The sequence below is a fragment of the Lutra lutra genome, chromosome 2 (genome assembly GCF_902655055.1).
Source record: "Lutra lutra chromosome 2, mLutLut1.2, whole genome shotgun sequence".
Taxonomy (NCBI): domain Eukaryota; kingdom Metazoa; phylum Chordata; class Mammalia; order Carnivora; family Mustelidae; genus Lutra; species Lutra lutra.
In genome coordinates, this window is record NC_062279.1 from 58744554 (window position 1) to 58766186 (window position 21633).

At 50.5% G+C, this 21633-nt stretch overlaps 1 protein-coding gene across 1 annotated transcript; it reads left to right on the forward strand.

Annotated features, from left to right (window-relative positions):
* Positions 1 to 4340: 4340 nt before the first annotated feature.
* CLU (clusterin) lies at positions 4341 to 21242 on the forward strand. Its single transcript, XM_047717507.1, has 9 exons — positions 4341 to 4557; positions 8447 to 8578; positions 10094 to 10242; positions 12894 to 13064; positions 14767 to 15171; positions 16236 to 16341; positions 19452 to 19681; positions 20583 to 20758; positions 20995 to 21242. The coding sequence occupies exons 2-9, from the start codon at positions 8485 to 8487 to the stop codon at positions 21002 to 21004; spliced, it is 1341 nt and encodes a 446-aa protein (XP_047573463.1). The 5' UTR covers positions 4341 to 4557; positions 8447 to 8484; the 3' UTR covers positions 21005 to 21242.
* The last annotated feature ends 391 nt before the right edge of the window (positions 21243 to 21633 follow it).

Genomic DNA, 21633 nt, shown 5'->3' on the forward strand with positions numbered 1-21633 from the left:
TCTCAGGGTCCTGAGATCGAGCACCTTGTCCAGCTCTGTGCTCAGCGGGGAGTCTGCCTGAGATACTTTCTCTTTCTCTTCCCCTCTGCCCCTCCCCCAACTCATGCTCTCTCTGTATAAATAAATAAATAAATAAATAAATAAATAAATATCTTAAAAGAAAAGAAAGAAATGTATCTAAGTTGAGGCAGAATCAGTGTTTTCAAATATTTGAAGGGCTGTCCTGTATGGGAGGGGTAACTTAACATATAGCACCTTAGAAATAAGACAGGGGACGGAGAAGTGATAAAGGGGCAGATTTCAGTTCAGTGTAAGCAAAATCTACTAAGATTCTTTGACCCCTAATTTTGTCTTTTATGAAACAGAAGAATACCACATACTCTTAACAGGGACGTAGAGGTAGGGTGAGGATCAACGGGCACAGTGCAAGTCAGTAACTTATAAGCTGGAAAAACAGTAATCCTCAATTTTGGCCGTGCATCAAAACCACCTGGAGAAGAACTCCCGGGTGGCTCAGTCAGTTGAGCATCTGCCTTCAACTCAGGTCATGATTCCAGGGTTCAGGGATCAAGCCCCTCATCAGGCTCCTTGCTTGGTGGGGATCCTGCCTCTTGCTCTGACCATCACAACCCCTGCTTGTGCGCTTACACTTGCTCTCTCTCTCTCTGATAAATAAATAAAATCTTAAAAAAAAAAAAAAACTGCCTGGAGAATCTGAAAAGTCCTGATGCTTTCTCTGGCTGTATCCAAGCTTGATTCCATCATAACCTCTGGTGGTGGGACTCAGGCACTGGTAAGTTTTAAAGCTCCCCAAGAGATTTCATTGTATAGTTCCACAGAAAATCACTGACCTAAAATAATTACTAGTTGGATTCCAGGTGATTGTGGAAAAATTAGGTTTGCCCTGAGACAGATCTGGGGGCCAATTAAAAAAAATGCCCACTGAGGCTCCTGGGTGGCTCAGTCTGTTGAGCGGGTGGCCCAGTCTGTTGAGCAGCTGGCTCTTGATTTCAGCTCAGATCATGATCTCGAGGTCCTTGGATCGAGCCCCATGTCAGGCTCTGCACTCAGCAGGGAGTCTGCTCTAGCAATCTCTCTCTCCTCTCTCTTCCTCTGCTCCTCTCTCGCTCCAAAATACATAAATAAAGCTTTTAAAAATGCCCATTAATCAAAGAATTAGAGCTAAATGTTAGAGTTGACCAATTCTGGAGTAACATCTAGACCATGGAGTCAGTCAATAGCAAGTGTAGCAGTGAAGATAATTTAAGTAATATTTGTCTACTCAGAGGTCCATGGTAAGCATCTTGGAGGAGGCTAGCTTCGTATCTTTTCCCAAAAACGTATTCCCTAGATGCGAGGAGAGAGAAATGCACCTGATGGAGTGACACTTTTGTTATGTTAGGGAGTCCTGAAAAAGCATTCAGGACACCTCTGCACCTGCTGTGGGCTGAGTTTACTGTATACAATTTTTATCAAACATGATTTTTTTCATAGGTCTGTAACTGATGGAACAGACCTGTTCAATAATTTGAGCCTGGAGAGGTATGATTAATAGTAGGCCACGGGCTACTTACTGCTCTTGTCCATTTCTAGCTTGTTCCAGCTATGCCGGCAGTGGTCGGGCTGGTGGCACTGAGCTGGACAGTGTGGCGGTGATAGGGGTGCATGACAAAGATATTTCATAGAAGGGGAGAGAAGGTGAGGAAAAGCATACAGAGATAAACCAGATAAATCGATAAACATAGAGCCCTTTACTTTCCCCTCACACCCTCCCCATGGTCCCCTGTTCCAGGAAAAAAAAAAAAAATCAAGCTACAAACCCCAAACTGATTGCATAAGTCCAAGATGGGAGCAAAATGATTAAACAGCAGCATCTGCCAAAAAGATGACGAATTCTATATGAATCAGCCAAGTGACTCAGCAGTGAAACAGAACCTTGTCTAAAACATCTGAGCAAGGGGAAAGGTGGTCAGCCCTCCGTGGTATAGGCAGGTTCACCTCTGGGTTCAGAGCAGCAAGAGAGGCAAGGTCCAGAAGGCCAAAGGGCTGGAGAGGAATCTGCAAACAAGGACAGGGCAGGCAGGCACACGCCTGGAGATCACTGGGAGAAGCAACTAGCTGCCTTCAAGTATCAGAAGGACTAGCAGGAGGGAGAAGGATTGGGTTTTCCTGTATGGCTTCGAAGGACAGAACCGGGCTTGGGGGCTGCCCTTGCAGGGGCCAGACTCTGAGAACCTAGTGCTATCAATAGCTTTTCTAGATAGCTGTTTGCATACAGGTAGTAAGCTCTCAGTCATTGGGGGCATTCAAACAGAGGCAGGATGATCACCAGGGGAGAGGGGGAGCATTACTGGTGTTGGTGGGGAATCAGCACTGGGGTATGGTATGATAGCTTTCAAAATTCACAATTTCCCCCTTTAAAGTTTAATCAGCTGAGCCTTGTTTGCTGAGTAGCTGGAGTGATCAAGTTATCATTCACAGGATTTTTTCTTCCAAATCCCCTCTCCCTCTCCTCCCTTCCCCCACTTCAGCTGACTAAGGCAGATCTCCTTGTCTGTCCTTCAAAATCTGATTTTTACAAATATAATTATCACAGATTTATGCCTCTTGTGCCGGATGCGGGGTGGGGGGTGGGGGGTGGGCACAGAACAGAAAAGTTACAAGGAGTGCTCAAAAACAGCTCCTGTGACCTCAGTCATTGATATGGTAAGGAGGAGGCAGTTTCCATAGAAAATGTAGCTGTTACTGATAATTAGACTTTTTTCTTTTTAAAGAGAAATAACAGGAAGCCTCAAGAGAGAAATATTGTTCCACATTTTCACTGGATTTTTTTTTCCCCTCTGGGCTGATTTTCTCAACACTTGGCCTTGTCTCAGGTTAGGTTGAATGGGACCTTAGAGATGACACCTACCTTCCCGATTCTTCATTGTCCACTTGGAAGAAACTGAGGCCCAGAGGGCAAAGTGGTTGTCCAAGGTCACCCAGAACTTTAGGGCAGAACTAAGACTGTAGTCAGAAATCCATGCACCCAGCTCAAGTGCCCCTACTTCTTCATAGGCCTAGAAGCTCCATTTGTGCTCCCTCCAGAAAAAGGGTGGGGTCCCAGTTGTCCCCAGACCTTGGGCCACTAGGGACTGGGCCTCAAGCTATAGCTCTGGAAGTGGTGGGCAGAAAAACTCAGCCCCTGACCATTACAGATCTCCCCTAAAGCCTTACGTCTCGAGTGGCTTTCAAAGTTGGCCACCCAAACCAGGCTGCCTTCACACCCCCGCCTACCCTTCTCCCCCCATCGGTGTGAGAACCACCAGCAGGCAACTTGACTTTTCACCTGGAGTGCAAATGTCCTGGGGTTCCAGAGCAGGTGCCTCTGTTTCTTTCCCAAGAAGTAGCTATACCTGAGGGGCATCTGGGTTGGTGCCCTCCCTGCCAGGTTCCCATCTCTCTGGAACCTCATAGCCCCCTGCCAAAGGGAGTCTAGAAATTAGCTCCTCCTGTCAGCAGAGGGAACTGAGACAGACCCATCAAGCTAAATGAGCCCCAACTCCCTTCCCTTGCAAACAGGACCTGCACTAATTTGCAAGGCCAGGTGCAAGATGAAAATTCTGGACCCCTTGTTCAACAACCATGAGGAATTTCAACATTGCAGGGAGAGCCCTCAAGCCAAGTGTGGGGCTGCCGAGTCCCACACCGTGAAGCCCACCCGGTTTAAGTGGGCCCCAAATGGGTGGGGACAATAATTGCTTAAGGTTCAGGAATCAAGGAGCCAGGGGGATGTTGTGGTTCCCTCAATGTATGCTCAGTTCACCCCCCAAAACACATTCCTGTTTCCTCCTGGCCAGCACGTGCACCACTCAATGTATGCTCAGTTCACCCCCCAAAACACATTCCTGTTTCCTCCTGGCCAGCACGTGCACCAAAGGCCCACGGGGGTCACTGTGATGGCTGGAGAAATGGCATTTCTTTCTCGCTCTGTGTTCTCTCGCACAACACCCTCTCCAGCCCACTCTCATAATTTCTGATGCTTTTCTACTAAAGTGGAACGAGGCTCACGTTCAATCAGAAAGAACTGTGCGATTTTGTTTTGGAGCGTAGTGCACCCCTGGAACCCCGTGGAGGGGTCCCCGAGCTGCGCACCTTAACTGGAGCCCTTCCCCTCCTGGGGGCACGGTCCCCCAACTCTGAGCCGCGGGGGAGTTGGGAAGCGGCTAGCAGCGAGCGGCGCACCGCAGCACCCCCAAGCGGCCGTTTGCGGTGCAGGAGCCCTGCCGCCCTCTCCCCAACCCGCCCTACGCGCGCCCCCCGCCGGGTGCTGCCCCGGAGCGCCCCTCTACCCCGCCTCTGCGCACCCCTACCCCGCCTCTCCGTCCCCTCCGGCGCCGGCTTCCAGAAAGCTCCCGGTGAATTCCACAGCATTCTTTGGGCGTGAGTCATGCAGGTTTGCAGCCAGCCCCAAAAGGGGTGTAGACGAGACAGAGCGCTATAAATACGCGCGCCTCACGGTGCTCAACCACGCGGCGTCGCCAGGAGCAGCGCACGGTCGCCGGGCGCCGCTGACCGGTGAGATGTCCCCACCTCTCCTACCGGCTCAGAGCCCCACCGGGACCCGAGCGGGGGGGTGGCAACCGGGGGTGGTAACCGAGAGAGGACAGGAAGATCGCTGGTACCACCTGGGCTGTCAGAGCTGCGCTTCGGATGGAGTCTGGGAACCAGGGAAGGGAGGTGGCTCGAGCCCCGTCACCGGGCCGCCGAGCTGGAGGCCGAACTGCTGCGGGGTGGCGCTCGGGCCAGGACTCCGGAGCTCCCGTGCTCGCTAGCTGCAGCCACAGTTCTGTGGGTTAACTAGGACAGGTGTAATGACCCTCCTTTTGCAAGGATGGGGAAGTGCGGCTTGGAGAGCTAATGCCTATTGCAGGAGGCCCAGACCTTCTGTGGCGTTCTCCTTGTCCAGGTACTGGGCTCCTGTGGTGGTCAGCTTGCCTGCTTGAGTAGTCTGGTCTGCTCCTAAATTCCGTACTTCTCTCCAAAGGATGATCATAAGTATGTTTTGATTTAAGTACATGTTGCAGCCACTTAAATCGCACTCTTTCTGCTTCCTAATGCCCAGGCTACATCAGAGAAAAGTCACAACTGCCATCAGATCGCAGACGTCTGCTCCAAATGTCTCATTTTATAGATGACAATCTGAGGTCTGGAGCGGTTTAGGATCCTTTCCCAAGATAAACAGCATGTAGATGTTAGACTCAGGACTAGAACTGAAGCCTTGATCTTCCAGAATTCTGGACCTAATTAAAAAAAAAAAAAGGGGAAGAAGAAGCTGTTTATTATTCTTATTTTTTTTTTAAGATTTTATCTATTTACCTGATAGAGATCACAAGTAGGCAGAGAGGCAGGCAGAGAGAGAGAGAGAGGGAAGCAGGCTCCCCACTGAGCAGAGAGCCAGGACCCTGAGATCATGGACCCTGAGATCATGACTCTATGCCAGGACCCTGAGATCATGACCTGAGCCGAAGGCAGAGGCTTTAACCCACTGAGCCACCCAGGCGCCCCTATTATTTTAATTTTTAAAAAGAGGTTAGGAATTTAAGAATAAGGACAAATAGAATGAAAGGGTGCCGGCTTGAGTCTTCATTATAATAACACTGGGAAATTACATACAATGTAAATGCCCAACCTTGTGGGAGGGCAAAATAGAGGCCACCAGAAAATGCACCATTCTGCAGCCCCAAAGGTGTGCTTTTAAAGAACTATTTGAAGATAATGGGTGTAAGGGATCGGATTGCACAGAAATGCATAGAAAATCGAAGGACATCTACAGCAGTGCTAGTAGTTGTCTCTGGATGGCATGAATTACCAGTGCCTTGTTTTTCTTTTCCGTTTGGTTCCTACATTAGGGGAGGCAGTGGGATAGAGCTTGGGTCTTGGGCGTTAAAAACCGTGCAGCACGCTAGCTGCATTGTGACTCTTTTGGCTTAGGTCTCTGCGTCCTTCCCATGGCTCAGTCTGCTGCGGGTGAAGCCTGCTGGGGGGCAGTGGGGACTGCATAGTGGTGGTGGGTGGGGAGAGGAGGACCTTGGCAGGGCATCGGTAGCCGGGTGCCCAGGCCGAGCTGAGAGGAGAGGAGAGTTCTAGTGCTGCCCTTGGATGGGCAGTATCAATATCATATTAAGAGTCAGAGTCAGCATTGTCACAAGATCCCCCTCCCCCACCGTCCCAGGTGATGCCTAAGTTCTTTAAGGGAGCTGAGCCTTGCACCAGGGCAAAGCCTCACTGGGAGGGGTCACAGGTTCCTCTGCCCTTCTCCAAACATGCCACCTCCTCCCACTTCCCCGAAGGATAGTGCCAATGCCCACAACGGGTCCTAGGTCAGATTTCGAAACAGCCAGAATTTACTGTGATTATCTAAGACCCCTGTGTTTGCAGAAGGCAGTCACATCTCAGAGGTCCACATGGGGTATATTGTACAGATGAAGACACTGAGGTCACATTTAAGTTACCTGGTGTCCGGGAAAGGACACTGGACTAGAGATGGGGGGCGGGGTCCTCATCCTTGGATTCCCAGCCTGCTGCAGGCCTTTGGGAGCCCCATGCTGTCTCTGGGTTTAGCTTTTCCTCAGAGGCCAAGGATTGGGGCAAGAGGCTGATTTTTCTCTGCTCGGGACCCAGGGGCGCCCAATGGAGCCCAGGCTCCTGGTGTGAGACTGTATTGGCTGCTGGGTTTCTGGACTCCTCCATCAGTGCTCTTGCCTCACCTCCCTTTTTTTTAGGGCCCAACGCCGTGTCTCCTGGTCTAGGCCTAATTCAGAGGCTCTTGTATGAATTTCTGAGAAGTATCCAGGGGCCTCTCGGGGAGAGGTGGGTGTTCTTGCTGGCTTTTTCTCTTGGGTGTCACAAAAGCTCTGTGTCCCTCTGAGGCGTTTTCAGGCCTCAGTGAGCAGCTAGGGCAGAGCCCTTGAGCCCTGGGCCTTCTGGCAGGCCTGAAATAACACCCCGACTCAGCCACCCACCCTGTCTTTGGGGAAGGCAGTGACCCTCTCTCTTCTCCCACGCTGTGCCTTTGCTGTGCTGCTGGTTTGGGACCCACAGCTTGGCTGCTTTACTAACTATTTTCCAGCAGAGGCTTCCTTTATTCATGTGCTACCAAGGGTTTCTATGGGCCTGCTGAGCCGAGGGCAGTTTTTCTGATGTTCACAATTTTAGGAAGGGGGACCCGACCTCTCTGTTCTGTTAGGGGAAATGAGGGAGTTCAGATAAGCATTGTGGTGGAGGGGGCTGCTGGGGTGAGGGGTTCTGTTTGGTGTAACAATTCCAGCTTCTGGGAAAGGGTCCGTTGTGTAACACTGGGCTGTCCTGGGCTCCCAGCAGTCAGCTGAGTGGTGGGGGGGGCACCTTGGCAAGTCACCCTACTGTGGGCTTAAAGGGGACAGCCACGGGAAAAGGACCTGGTGACAAAGGGGCCCATCCATCCAGAGGGAACTTCTCCTGGGGAGGCGTAGGGCCCACCCTTTAGCCCTTTGACTCTGCCCCCACTACTCTCTGAAGACAATTGTCCCCTGCTCTGCTACATTCACACCCCAAATCTATGCAGGGATCTAGATCTTAGGTCTCCTGCCGGGGGTGGTAAGTGGCATTTATCTCACTGCCTTCGAGTCTTGAAAGGCCATTTGGGGGGGCGCCTGCGTGGCTCAGTCGGTTAAACGTCTGCCTTTGGCTCAGGTCATGATCCCACGGTCCTGGGATCGAGTCCCACATCAGGATTCCTGCTTGGCTGGAAGCCTGTTTCTCCCTCCGCCTGCTGCTCCCCCTACTTGTGCTCTCTGGCTTTCTGTCAAATAAATAAATAAAGTCATTTTTTTTTTTTAAAGGACATTTTGGGGGGTGTTGAGGTTTGGTGGACAAAAAGGGGATTTTTCTTTTGTGACAGATTGGGGACACCTGCTGTGGGCCTGATTAGTGACTGCACACAGCAGGGGCTTCCAAGAAAGTCCCCATATTAGGGTGGGGAAGGAGAGGGGCGGAGCCTAGAGAGATGTTTTGAGTGTTTATTTGATAGGAGCAGGTATCAAATAGATGTCCTTTCTGGATGCAGAAAACACATGCTCAGACTGAGTCAGCGATTTCTGGGGGAAGAGGAGGAGGAGGAAGAGGAGGGCTGGACCTGAGCCCAGGCTCTGACTCCAGAGTTCTAGTTTCTTCTGTATTAGGCTGCTTCTCCTGTGGTTCCCCCCTGTATCCCCAGCCTCCATTTTCTTTTGAAGGGGTCCAGTGGCAAGTCCGATCTTTTCTCCCAATTTCCCTGGGATTAGAAACAAGGTAATGCCAGCTGAGGGGCTGGCTGAGGGCAGGGCCTCCACAGGGCTCCGGGGAAGCTGCTGGAGGCTGCAGGCCAGCCGGAAACCAGCAGGCTGGCTAGCTGTTACCATGACAGTCTCCTGTTCTCTACAAACAGAGGCCTGCTGGGATTCCAGAATTGGAGAGGGAGGCACGATGAAGACTCTCCTGCTGCTGGTGGGGCTGCTGCTGACCTGGGAGAATGGACGGGTTCTGGGAGACCAGATGGTCTCAGACACTGAGCTCCAGGGTAAGTAGAACAGGTGTCCCCTCCCAGGCCACTTCCTCTCTGCCAGGGCCTGAAGCAGTAGAGACCCATCGGCTTTGCTCAGGCGGGTCCCTCTCGGGGCCTCCTTCCCTCAGCTACCTGGTCTAGGTTCTTGGCGGTCAGGTGGGCTTCTAGGCATTTTTCAGGTGTATCCCCAGCGCTTTCTGGTGGCTGCGTCCCTTTTCACCAGTCTGCTTGTCCCAGGGCCCACACCTCCTTTGGGAAGCCTGGCTCATTTGAGCCTTCGTGAGTTTCCATTTTTGCGTCCCCATGGCACCTACTATATGTCCCCTCCACCTTTCCACCTAGAAACCCAGTGGTCCATATCCAGAAAAGGGGAAATGTCCTCCTGCAGAGCCCAGCTTTGGGGTGCACTCCTCTGCCAGGCCTTTCCTGAAACCCCTCCTCCCTGTGCCCTCCTGTCCACCCCGGTCCTACAAGCTGACTAGTTCCTAGGGGTCTTGTTAAAAACTCAGGCTTGGAGATCAGACTCAGGTATGTGTCTGGCCCCGTGACCCCCCCCAGCTGTATTAACCCGGGACGAGGATCTGATCTCACTGTTTTTTCCTGGGGCTGCAGTGGGGATGATATAGGCAGCGCAGAGAGCATTTACAGAAAAGGCATATGTCCTGGCCGGCTCAGTGCCTGGCCTAGGACAGCCACTAGAGGAGCCTTAGCTGTTTCACCTTCACTACTTCGGTGAAACTGTCTCCTTGCATTTGCCCCAGGGCGTTGTGTCCTGATCACAGCTTCCTTGTGGAATGGTGCCATTAATTCATCTTTGTGTCCCTTATCACATGGAGCCATGGGAGAAGGAAGTTCAGATGTTTGGTAAAACGGAGTCCCCGAAACGCTTGTATCCAATATAAGATTTTACATTTTGATGTTTAAATGGTTATGCTTCCAGAATATTTTTAAAAAATATTTTATTGCAACTCAATTTAAGCCGCATCTAGTGTATTATGAGCTTCAGGGCTAGAGATCCGTGGTTCATCTGTTGCATCTAACACCCAGCACTCAGTCCATCCCATGCCCTCCTTAATGCCCGTCACCCTGTTACCCCCAGTGCCCCGCCCCCCTCCCCTCCAGCATCCCTCAGTTTCTTTCCTGTGATCAAGAATCTCTCATGGTTTGTCTCCCTCTCTGATTTCGTCTTGTTTCAGTTTTCCTTCCCTTCCCCCATGCTCCTGTTTTGTTTCTCAGGACTTTTTTCCCTTGAAAATGTTCCCCTGCAGCTGGGCAGGCTCGTTCTCCAGAGCTGCTGCTTTAGTCCCTACTTGGGGACTGGGTCCACAATAAGCCCTGTGATCCCTTCCCCTACCCCAGTCAGGGCAAAGCTGGGGTCCAAAGGCCACCCAATTGGGGGTGGGTGCTCCCAGCCTGGAGAGCCCCTGGACTGAATTGGCCTTCCTGACCATTCCAGCTGGTTCTAGAGTGGTATCCCCAGCCCCATCTCTGCCTCTCTCCTCACTCTCCCTGCCTGCCCTTCTCTTGCAGAAATGTCCACCGAGGGGAGTAAGTACATTAATCGGGAAATTAAAAATGCTCTCAAGGGGGTAAAGCAGATAAAGACCCTAATAGAACAAACAAACGAGGAGCGCAAATCCCTGCTCACCAACTTGGAAGAAGCCAAGAAGAAGAAAGAGGTAAGGAGAAGCCAGAGGACCAGACCTCACCCCCTCTGTGGAGGGGAGGGGCCATCCCCCCTCGGGTGCCCTGCTGGGTTGCCGTGGTGACCCTGGGCCCTCTCAAGCTAGTGTCAGCTGATGCTGGGGCTGTAGTTAGGAAAGAGGGAAGGTTTCTTTGCTTTTGAGAGTTTCAAGGGGTTGGCTCTTGGATCTGGTTTCTTACCAGCTTGGCCCAGGGCCTGATGATGACTGATTCACTTCAGTAGATTTTTCTAAACCCTGACTAGGCAAGCTCCAAGGTAGGCTTCGGATCGGATCTGCCCCGGGTCAGGAGGGGGGTGGCGCCCCACCTTCAGAAGCTTATCTAGTAGGGCAATAACTTTGGGGTGAAGGCAGGTACAAACTGCAGTGCCCCATGGCTTTCTAGAGTTCTGACTCCTTAATAAAGAGACATCTAAGTTGGATAGTGAAAATAGTGGGTCTAGCCTGTGCTTAATGATTCAACAAAACTAAAACACCATAATGGAGTAAACGACTAATTTTAAAAATCAGCAGTCTCCTTAAGGGTATCCTAAAAACCTACTCCCATTGCCTCCCTACCCCTAATGATGGAGAGGCTAAGATGGGTCACCTGCCACTTTCCTGACCTATGATGCACACAAAAGTATTGTTTGTTTGTTTGTTTTTTAATTTAATTTTATTTTTTTTCAGTGTTCCAAAATTCATTGTTTATGCACCACACCCAGTAAAGTGTTTTAAAGGCTCTGAGAAGTTCTGTAGTAAAGAAAGTTGTGGAACTTCATTTAACCCTGTGTTTTCCAAACCGAATTGACCAGCGAATCCTTTTTTTCTCCCCATGATAGTTTTTTTTTTTTTTAAGATTTTATTTATTTATTTGAGCTGGAGTGCGCGCGCACACACATGCATGCGCACGAGAGAGAGAGAGAATGCACATGGTGGGGGGCAGAAGGAGAGGGAGAAGCAGATTCCCTGCTGAGCAGGAAGCCCAATGTGGGGCTGGATCCCAGGAGCCTGGGATCATGACCTGAGCCTGAAGGCAGGAGCTTAACCAGCTGAGCCACCCAGGTGCCCCTCTCCCCATGATAGCTTTCAGCACAATTCCCTGGAGGCCACTTAGGGAAATGCTGGCCTGGATCCCGTTCTTTCTTTTGACGCGGTGCCCTTCCTTGGCATCAGTGTTTTTCCTCACCATTCTGGGAGAATCCTCAAGGAGCTCCTAGAAAAGTGTCAGGCAAGTCCTGTTCTTGAGTTTTTGGGGTTATCATCAGTTTAGTATTCTCCAATCCAGGTTTTGTGAGAAAGCACATCAAGTTGAGGACAAGACTCCATGACATCTTGGTTCCTGAATCTGTGAATGCAAAAGAGAGGAAGTGGGCAGCGAGGTTGATGCTTGCTTGTGGGTTGGCTGGGTGGGAGGCACGGCGGCCTTCCCAGCAGGGAGCATGGCACCTGGAACAGGAGAGCGATCTCACAGACCTCAAGGTCCTCCTGGTCAGCTCTTCCCGTACCTTTGTTTAGGGTGTGGATGGTCTACTTAATTCTTCTCCGAAAGGTTAACACACTCATTTGTTGTGATTTTAATATACAAAAGTGGAAGAGGAAAAGTTTTCCATAACCCTTTTACCTATGGACAATTCACTGTTAACATTTGATCTGTTTCTTGCTCCTTTATTTTCCTTTATACTCTTCTGATAGTCACTATATTCAAAATCACACCTTGTTAACATGAAAAATGCTTGTTATACTATTTGAAAGTTAACAATGAACCCCTCAAAAAGCATGTCTCCGGCCTGTGTAGACCAATGATTTGCTTGACCTTTGATTTTTTTTTTTAAGATTTTATTTATTTATTTGACAGACAGAGATCACAAGTAGATAGAGAGGCAGGTGGGGGGCAGAGGGGGGAAAAGCAGGCTCCCTGCTGAGCAGAGAGCCTGATGCAGGGCTCAATCCCAGGATCCTGAGATCATGACCTGAGCCGAAGGCAGAGGCTTTAACCCACCGAGCCACGGCGCACCTTGACCTTCTATTTTTAAGCATTCAGGTTGATTGAGTATTTCCCACCCAGCCTGTGCCATTAAAGAACACCATATCAGAGATCTTCATGCATTGGATTTCCCCTTTACTGCAGGAATTCTTTGGGGCGGATTCTTACGGAATTACCTGGCCAAATGCCATGGATGTGCTAGAGAGTTTTGATAGCTGTTGTGACTTTGATTTTTGATGGCGTGCCAGGGACCGGGGCTGCACTAGACAAATAAGATTCCAAGCGCCTCTGGAAGCTTTGGAAGACAACATTTAAACACCAGAAGTTGAGGTTAGAAAATAGGGTATAAAAGAGAGGTCAATCCTGGGGTCAAGACTAAGTGCAGTGTCAGAGGAAAGGGATATCCACGTGGGTTCTAGTGGACGGGGAAGACCAGGAAGAGGAGCCAGGTCTTGAAGTTGAGAAGATGCTTAAAGTGGGGTGGGGAGGGAATTCCAGGCAAATGGGGGAACGCAGGAGCCAGAGGAGGAAATAGGCATGTGGTGTGGCCAGCCCTGGGAAGGCCTGCCTCAGTGGGTGGAGGGCCCGGCATCGTGCCTGCTTGGAGAACGTGAAGCCTGTGGTTTCCACGTGGCTAACCTGGCCTCGTGTCCTCCTGTAGGATGCCCTGAATGACACCAAGGATTCAGAAACGAAGCTGAAGGCGTCGCAGGGGGTGTGCAATGACACCATGATGGCCCTCTGGGAGGAGTGTAAGCCCTGCCTGAAACAGACCTGCATGAAGTTCTACGCCCGCGTCTGCAGAAGCGGCACGGGGCTGGTTGGCCACCAGGTGAAAGGGGTCGGGCTGTTGAGCACCGCTGGGCTCTGAGCGGTGGAGGCGGGAATGGAGGGAAATATGCTTCTTCTCTGGTCTGTCCCCCCACCTGCCAACCCTGTTCCAACCCGTGGGGCAGTTCTCCCACACCAGCTGGGTGCCTACAAATCAGCTCAGTTCTGACACTCTCTCCCTGGAGATGGGGGATCTCTCGGGCTAAGGGCTCACGCCCACAAGCCTGTCCTCCTCACACCCACCCCCGCCCCAACTTCAGATACCCATCACAAGTCTGGCTTGTCACCTGTGCTTCTGGCCTTGGCTATAGATTGGAGGTTCCTACAGCCCCCTTCTCATGGTCATTTAATTTGCTGGGGAAGCTCACAACTCAGAGACACATTTGACTTACTGGGTTCTTGGTTTATTATATAAGGATATAACTCCGAAAAGCCAAAGGGAGGCAATGCATAGCTCAAGGTGTGGGCGAGGGGTGGGGCACTTTCCATGCCCTCTGAGAGGGCGCTACTCGCCTCCATCCTCCATCTTCACGTGTTCAGTCACCCAGAAGCTCCTCAAGCCCGTCCTTGTGGGATTTTAAGGAGTCTTCCTCCCACGGGCATGATTGATTAAATCATTGGCCATTGCTGATGGATTCAACTTCCAGTCCCTCTCCCCTCCCCTGAAATTAGGAGATGAGATTAAAAATTCCATCATTCCAATCTCGGTGGGTTCAGCTGTAGACCAGCCTCCATCCTCAGGTGCTTTCCAAAAATCACCTCATTAGCATAGCTTTATTATTTTTTTTTAAAGATTTTATTTATTTATTTGACAGAGAGAGATCACAAGTAGATGGAGAGGCAGGCAGAGAGAGAGAGAGGGAAGCAGGCTCCCCGCTGAGCAGAGAGCCCGATGTGGGCCTCGATCCCAGGACCCTGAGATCATGACCTGAGCCGAAGGCAGCGGCTTAACCCACTGAGCCACCCAGGCACCCAGCTTTATTATTTTTTAAATTTATTATTAGCATGTAAGTTTATTGCTCTCCTCACAGGAAATTCTAAGGGCTTTAGGAAGCAGACAAAGACCAAATAGACACTTCTTTCTATAAATCACAGTATCACGGCTTCATTTCACCTGCCAGATGCAACCGATTTGTCCCAGCTGCCCTGAGGCCTGGAGTGCCATGATCAGTTGGCAACGTTTGCCCTCAGTGTGCAAATGTGAAGTCACCCAAAGCACCTGTGCCATCTCTTAGAAGATTCTCATCCAGAAATGATTAGCTGGATGACATAACAAATGACTTCGTGGAGTGGCACATCCCTGGGTCCACTTAGGCAAAAGGAATTAGGAATTTTAGCACATTAACATTGATCCTATCCTCCCCTGTGGGCCTCGCCTGGTTGGGACTCATGAACTAAAGACCTCTCCATTGGCCCTTGGCTGAGTCGGGATGTGGGGAATCCTTGGTGACCAGAAAGGAGACTCGTCTCGGGTGATGGGGGTTTGTGCATCTCTTGGCCCCCGACGTCTTCTCAAACTCTTCCCCGCTGGGTGGGTAGAATGAAAGGGGATTTCCCTACAGTTGGGGGTCAGGGAGCCAGTCCCAGCAGGGGCTTTGGTCATGTGCTATGTGACGGAGGTGACCGAGGGGCAGCAAGGGGACGCAGGAGGAGGCTGGGACTTCACTGAGTTTCTCCTAACTCCCCCGTTCTGCCCCTCACAGGTTGAGGAGTTCCTGAACCAGAGTTCTCCCTTCTACTTCTGGATTAATGGCGACCGAATCGACTCCCTGCTGGAGAACGACAGGCAGCAGACCCACGCCCTGGACGTCATGCAGGACAGTTTCGACCGGGCGTCCAGCATCATGGATGAGCTGTTCCAGGACAGATTCTTCACCCGTGAGCCCCAGGACCCTTTCCACTTCTCACCCTTCAGCTCATTCCAGCGGAGGCCTTTTTTCTTCAATATCAAGCCCCGCTTTGCCCGGAACATAATGCCTTTCCCTGGCTTCCAGCCCTTGAATTTCCACGACATGTTTCAGCCCTTCTTCGACATGATACACCAGGCTCAACAGGCCATGGATGTTAACCTGCACAGACTCCCCCACTACCCAATGGAATTCACAGAAGGTTAGAAGGCCATCATCTCCTTCATTCTTCATGAGAAGGGATGGGAACAAGCAGATTATTGAGAAACCCTTTAGATTCTAAGAACTACGCCAGGGGCTTGGCGTGTGTCATCTGTTTTCCCCAACAACCCCATGAAGGTGGTATTATCCCCATTTGTGGAGGAGAAAAGTATGACAGGTGAAGGAGTGTGTCCAAGTATTCATAGCTGATAAAGGGGGACCCGGTCAAATTTAGCCCTGCTGGACTTGGAATCTGCGTTCTTTCAAGTTGACCGTGCCCCTTTCGGCCACTGGGGGGGCGTGACGTGGATGACTCCTTTCTAGAGAACCAGACCCTTTGTCTTGGGAACCAGGTGCCTTTATGTGGATGCTGTGCAAGCAGTGGTGACAAATTATATAATCTGTCCATGCTACAGGCTAGAAAGCTGTTTCTGCCTATCGCCTTGGGGCCTGGTACAGAATGGGCATGCATGAATACTTTTTGAATGAATGAGTTCTACTGTGGACATGAAAAATCAGTACTTTCAGAGGTGATTTCCTTCGTTGAACCAGTTAGCCAATACCACCTCCTGAATGCTACCTTTTGGTACCCAGTTTGGCTTGAATCGGTTTGGAGATACAGGAGGACACTGAATTGAACAGCGTCTACTGTGTATCCATAATGGGGGGAAAGGGCATTGTGTATAAGGTGGCTCTAAGAGGATCCCATTCCCTCCTTCAAGAGGCTTGCTGACTCTAGCGGAGAGACGAGCCAGATAGAATGCAGAGCAGAGTAGGTTCTGATGCCAAAGAGAACAGAGGCAGAAAGGGCTTATTGGATGCAGATGGTGGGAGGCAAGGCCATACCCAGCTGAGGGAGGCCCAGGAGCTCTGTCCCCTGTCCCTCCACAGGGAGCCCTGATCAGAGAGGAAGGAATCTGCAGGCAGACAAGTCATTCCCAAACTGCTCTGCCCACAGAAGCATCTCAAGGAGGCAAACAGTAGTGTGGAAGGGGTCAGAGGGGAGGACTATATCACTCTGTGTGGTCCCTTAGCATGACGCTCTCTTCCCTCATGTGTCTCCCGAAGACAACAAGGATGGCGCCGTGTGCAAGGAGATCCGTCACAACTCCACAGGGTGCCTGAAGATGAAGGACCAGTGTGAAAAGTGCCAGGAGATCTTGTCTGTGGGTGAGTCGAGGAGCTTTGGATCCCTTTATGGGGTCAGACACATAGGGCTTGAAATTCCATCTCTGCTGCCTTCTAGCTGTGGCACTGGGGGAGGTCCGTGGCCCTGCTCCATGTGTGCCCCCATCTGTAGACAAGGGCTAAGAGGTAAGGTTGTCCCTGAAGTTGGGAGACATCTTTTTTTTTAATTTCCCCAGTTACTCTCTTCCCCAGGGCCATGCTGGATGGATGTCCCCACTTTTTTCTGCAGATGGACTTTTAGATAATATGTATTCTGTTTAGCAAACTCTTACCATGTTGGTACTGTTGTAAACACTTTGCAAACATTAGTCATTTCCTCAGAATGGCCCCATGTTGGGTACAGTGACTTTCCCTATCTTACCGAGGTAAAAAAGCTCATAGTCACAGGAAGCTTGAGTCACTTCCCAAGATGATAGGACACCCATATGTTAGAGAGCTGGGTGTTTGGGATGTGTTCTTAACTGATGTGTTCTTAGTGTTCTGTCCCGAGAACACGTGGGTCACTGGTCGTGGTACCTTCGCTTCCCAGCAAAATACACTTTGGTTCATCAGTCCCCAAAGCAAAGGAAATAGAGTTGACCTTTGAACCAGAAGGGGGTGAGGGGAGGTGGTATCAACACGTATTTCATATGTAATGTGTACTATATACTGTATTCTTAGAGTAAGCTAGAGAAAAATGTTACAAGGAAATGATACAGAAGAGAAGGCTATGTTCACAGTACTACACTGTAAAGAACCGCGTATAAACAGACACAGTTCAAACCGTTATTCGAGGGTCAACCGCACTTCCCTTCAGCGGCTCCCCTCAGCTTTATCAGATCCGTTCCCTGGCTCATTTCTTCTTACTTCGAGTGACAGCTGTAGAAGCATCTGGAACACAGCCTTCTCTGCTCGGAAAGAGTTAATTGTTTTCCTTGGGTGTAGCCGATTGTTCCTGTGGCTTTGCTCTTACTTAATATGTTTGGGTTTGCTGGGCCAAGGCTTCGGAGTCCAGTTAAATATGCCCAGCCCCACCCCTGTAAGTTTCAAAGGCACCGGGAAAGAAATCCAAGTGCAGGGAGGGGCGGATGTCCGAAGTGGACAGGAGTCCTCAACCCAGGGTCCCCAGCTTTGCCCATCAGCTATCACAGAGGAGCGTCAAGGGTGCAGTTCCTCACTGCCAGAAAGTTCATGCAGGGCCAGAAGGAGAGAGCACGGGTGCCCAGGCTCACACCGGTGCCCTGAGCACGGATCTTAACGGTCCCCGATCACAGCTCACCCACACTGCCTGCCCTTCTACCCCGACAGAGAGTGACCACCTCTCCTTTGAGGCACCCGCCACCAAACAGGCACGCACTGCCTGACCTCTCTAGACCAGGGTTTCTCAACTTCGGCACTACTGACATTTTGGACATTTTGGACTGGCTTGTTTTTGTTTGTTTGTTTTTTAAGATTTTATTTGTTTATTTGAGAGAGAGAGAGAGAGAGTGTGTGTGTGTGTGTGTGTGTGTGTGTGTGTGTGTCTATGCGTGCGTGCACCAGCAGGGGGAGGGACAGAGGGAGAGGGAAAAACGGAGAAATAGGCTCCCCGCTAAGCAGGGACCACCCCCCCAACCTCTCCACTCACCCCACCCTTGACACGGGGCTCCATCCCTGAACCCCAGGATCATGACCTGAGCTGAAGGCTGACGTTTAACCAAAGGAGCCCCCCAAGTGCCCCCCGGAATGGATCATTTTTGTCGGGAGAGGCTGTCCTCTGCTCTGCGGGATGTTTAGCAGCTCCCTTGGTCTCTACTGGCCAGGCACCGGTACCCGCCCCCAACTGCAGGTGTGACAGCTAAAACTATTTTCAGACCTTGCTAAATATCCCCCTGGGGGCAGCAGAGCCCAGGGTTGAGATCTACTGCTCTAGACAGAGTCTCAGTTCTCAGTGACTTTTTTCAATTTCTAATTTCCCTGGTGAAAGAGTTGAGATTATTCATTATATTATCTTTCCAACCTGGCTTTTATTTCCCGCCCTACCTACCATTTTTAAGAGTTTAATAGAAATGATTACATCTACTTATAATCACTTATGGGGACCCTTTACAGTAAATGCAGCATGCAAAGGTCTGTCTTCTCCTGACTTGCTTGGGTTTGATGTACCCTCCTGGGATAGTTTTGAAACAAACCAGGGAAAGAAAATCAGTAGTTTTTAAAGACACAGTGGATAGTTGCCCGCTCTTATTGATTATACAAACTGCAGTGAGCATTCCAGCAGCCCCCTGCGTCTTCTCTGTTCCCCCGATGAGCGGGGTGACCACCTCTGGTGAGCAGATGGGCCAGCCGGGCCCCCGAGTCAGCAAGCTACTCTGCTCTGTACCCCAAGGATCCTGGCCAGCTCTTGTGTGTCATGGACTCTTGGCACTAGATTTCTAGCTCTACAGATAGGCTCGAAAGACAGGCTTGGAGAATTTTTCCAGAGCCACAGACTCAGAGGAGGAAGAGCCCAAGTTTAGGAGTTAAAGCCTTGGATTCAATCCTGGCCCCATAAATCCTTCTGTGTCTTTTAGCAAGTGATTTACTTTTGTGGGCCTCAATTTCATCACTCGTAACACTTGAGGTGAAAGAGCTCTGATTCTTGGAGATAGTGGGTATCCAAAGTGCTCGTGTAATGTCTGGTACTTAGGAGCTGTAAGTAACACTCTCTCTCCGAAAACGATGCATCGGGGGACTAGCACAGCAAGAGCTGCTCGGGGTCTGAGCCACATAGACTGAGATCAGTTCTTCTCAAGGTGCGGTCAGTGCCCTTTGTCACTGGTCTCCAAGGAGGTAAGGGCCTTGCCCCCAAAGGTAAATCAATGATGTCACTAAGGACCCTGTTTAGTTCAGGTGACATTGTTTTCCAGAGCAAGACTTTGTCGATGAAGGAAGCAGCATGTTGATTGACATTCTGAGCGAGCTCTGAATTTTGTTACCGAGTGACTGCACGCCGCGTGTGGCTGGGCGTTTAGAGCCGCTGTGCTTTAGGTCCTGGCTCCATGAACTGACTTCCAGTCATATTTTTATCCCTTTTGAGGATTCCCTTCACATTTCCGCCTTTTAAAAATTTTTTTTCCTCTACTTCCGGGCAGACTGTTCGTCCAACAACCCCGCTCAGGTCCAGCTGCGACAGGAACTTAATAATTCCCTCCAGATTGCCGAGAAGTTCACCAAGCTGTACGACGAGCTGCTGCAGTCCTACCAGGAGAAGATGTTCAACACGTCCTCCCTGCTGAAGCAACTGGACGAGCAGTTTAGCTGGGTGTCCCAACTGGCGAATCTCACTCAGACCGAGGACCCATTCTATCTCCAGGTCACGACGGTGAGTCCCATCCTTGCCACACACTGAAGATCGGGGTGGAGGGGGGCCAGGTATGTCTGGCAGTGATGTGAGCCTCCCCGGGGAGCAAAATAGGATGGAGATGTTAAAGGGGGCACTTGCGCTTTGAATCAAACATTTGTCATGTGGCAGGAAACATACAACTTTGAAGTACATGAACGCATGGAAGCCTCATGAGGGGCGAGGGGCACAGAGAGAAGGAGAAAGAAAATCTCAAGCAGGCTCCATGCCCAGCGTGGAGCCCAAGGTGGGGCTGGATCTCACAACCCCGAGATCATGACCTGAGCCAAAATCAAAAGTCAGACGCTTAACCGACTGAGCCACCTGGGTGCCCCCCTCCCCTATTGTGACCCCATTGATGGTTGAGGAAAGTGAGAGATGCAACAGCTTGCCCCAGGTTTAATAACTGTTGGGTGACCCACTTGGGCACTCGAACCTATCCACCTGGCTGAAAAGCCTGTGCTCTACCCACAAAGCTGCCTCGCTGCCCTACACTCTAGCTTGGCCCATGAATTGGTGCGTTATTCTTTACCAGTGATAGAAAGCCTCTCTCTAGTGCTGAGAACCCTTTTTTGTTGTTGCTTTTCTTTCCCTGATTCCTTTTCTGCTGCTGGCCCAGCCAGGAGCTGCCCAACGAAAACATGGTGGCTTAGAAACCATTTTTCCCCTGCGGGGTCAGGGGTCACCCCATGGGCTGGTTGGTCATTTGCGGATAGCACTGACACCTACAAACAAATGAATTTGGGCCCTTCTGCTCATTGAATTGAACGGCTGTCAAACTTAGTAAAAAGCGGAGGGGTCACATGTCTGGATGTCCTTTTGTTGCAAAAGGAGTCCATTTTTACCAATATTTCAGTCCTTCTCTTACCCTTTTTCCTCCTAGGTGAGTTCCCAGACTTCTGACTCCAGTGCTCCCTCTGGCGTCACTAAGGTGGTTGTGAAGCTCTTCGATTCCGACCCCATCACCGTGATCCTCCCAGAAGACCTCTCCAGGAACAATCCTAAATTTATGGAGACCGTGGCAGAGAAAGCCCTTCAGGAATACCGCCAGAAAAGCCGGTGAGTACGCAGGCCTCACTGTGCTCCTTCCGGGCCCAGCAGGTCCCCAGGAGCCAGAAAAAAGGCCTCGGGTCAAGCCTGGGAATGATTCCTCCTACAGGCAGAGACCAGGCAGGAAGCCAGAAAAGTCTCTGGAAATGTTAATTTTCCTGTGGAGGATGTTCTTTCTTTTTTGAGAAGCATTTATCTGTGAGTGTCCAGCCTTCACCTTCCATTCTCCTTTGTTTTGTTTTCAGGGAGGAATGAGATGGGAACACTGCCTCTCCACATGGCGGGTGTCTGAGTTCCATCGCCCCCGAGATGAGCGATAGGTCCCTAGAGAGAGCTCCGCATGTCACCGAGTGACCGGGCCTTGCCTTGAGGCCCTCCTGTCCCCTCACCCCGCCTGTCCTCCCTCTGGACTCCGCATTGTAACACCATGTTCGCTGATCATGGGAAGAACTCCTGTGTGCCACTAACTCAATAAAACCACCAGTAATCTGAATTCTCTGTGGTGTCTTTTTGTGCTGGGTTTTTCTATCTCCCACGGGTCTTCATTTTGGCATGAAAAAAAAAAAAAAAAAGATGTAGGAAAGAAAAGCGCTAGCTCAGATGGTATAAGGACTATCCTGTAATTGAGAATAAAAGGAGTGTGACAGAGTTGAAGGGAATTCTTGCTTTTCAGAGCGGAAATGTGTTCTAACGGCCAAGTAAAATATATTTCTGAAAAGTGAATTTTGTCCATTCCATTATAAAATGGTGGCCGTATTGGGGTGAGTGAGATCTCCTGAAGGAACACACGGAAGATGGGATTGAAGAAGGGATAGTAATAATGCATCCTGGGTATTTTAATACCCAGTTGATATTTTCTTCCTGGAATCTGTCATCCCCAAAAG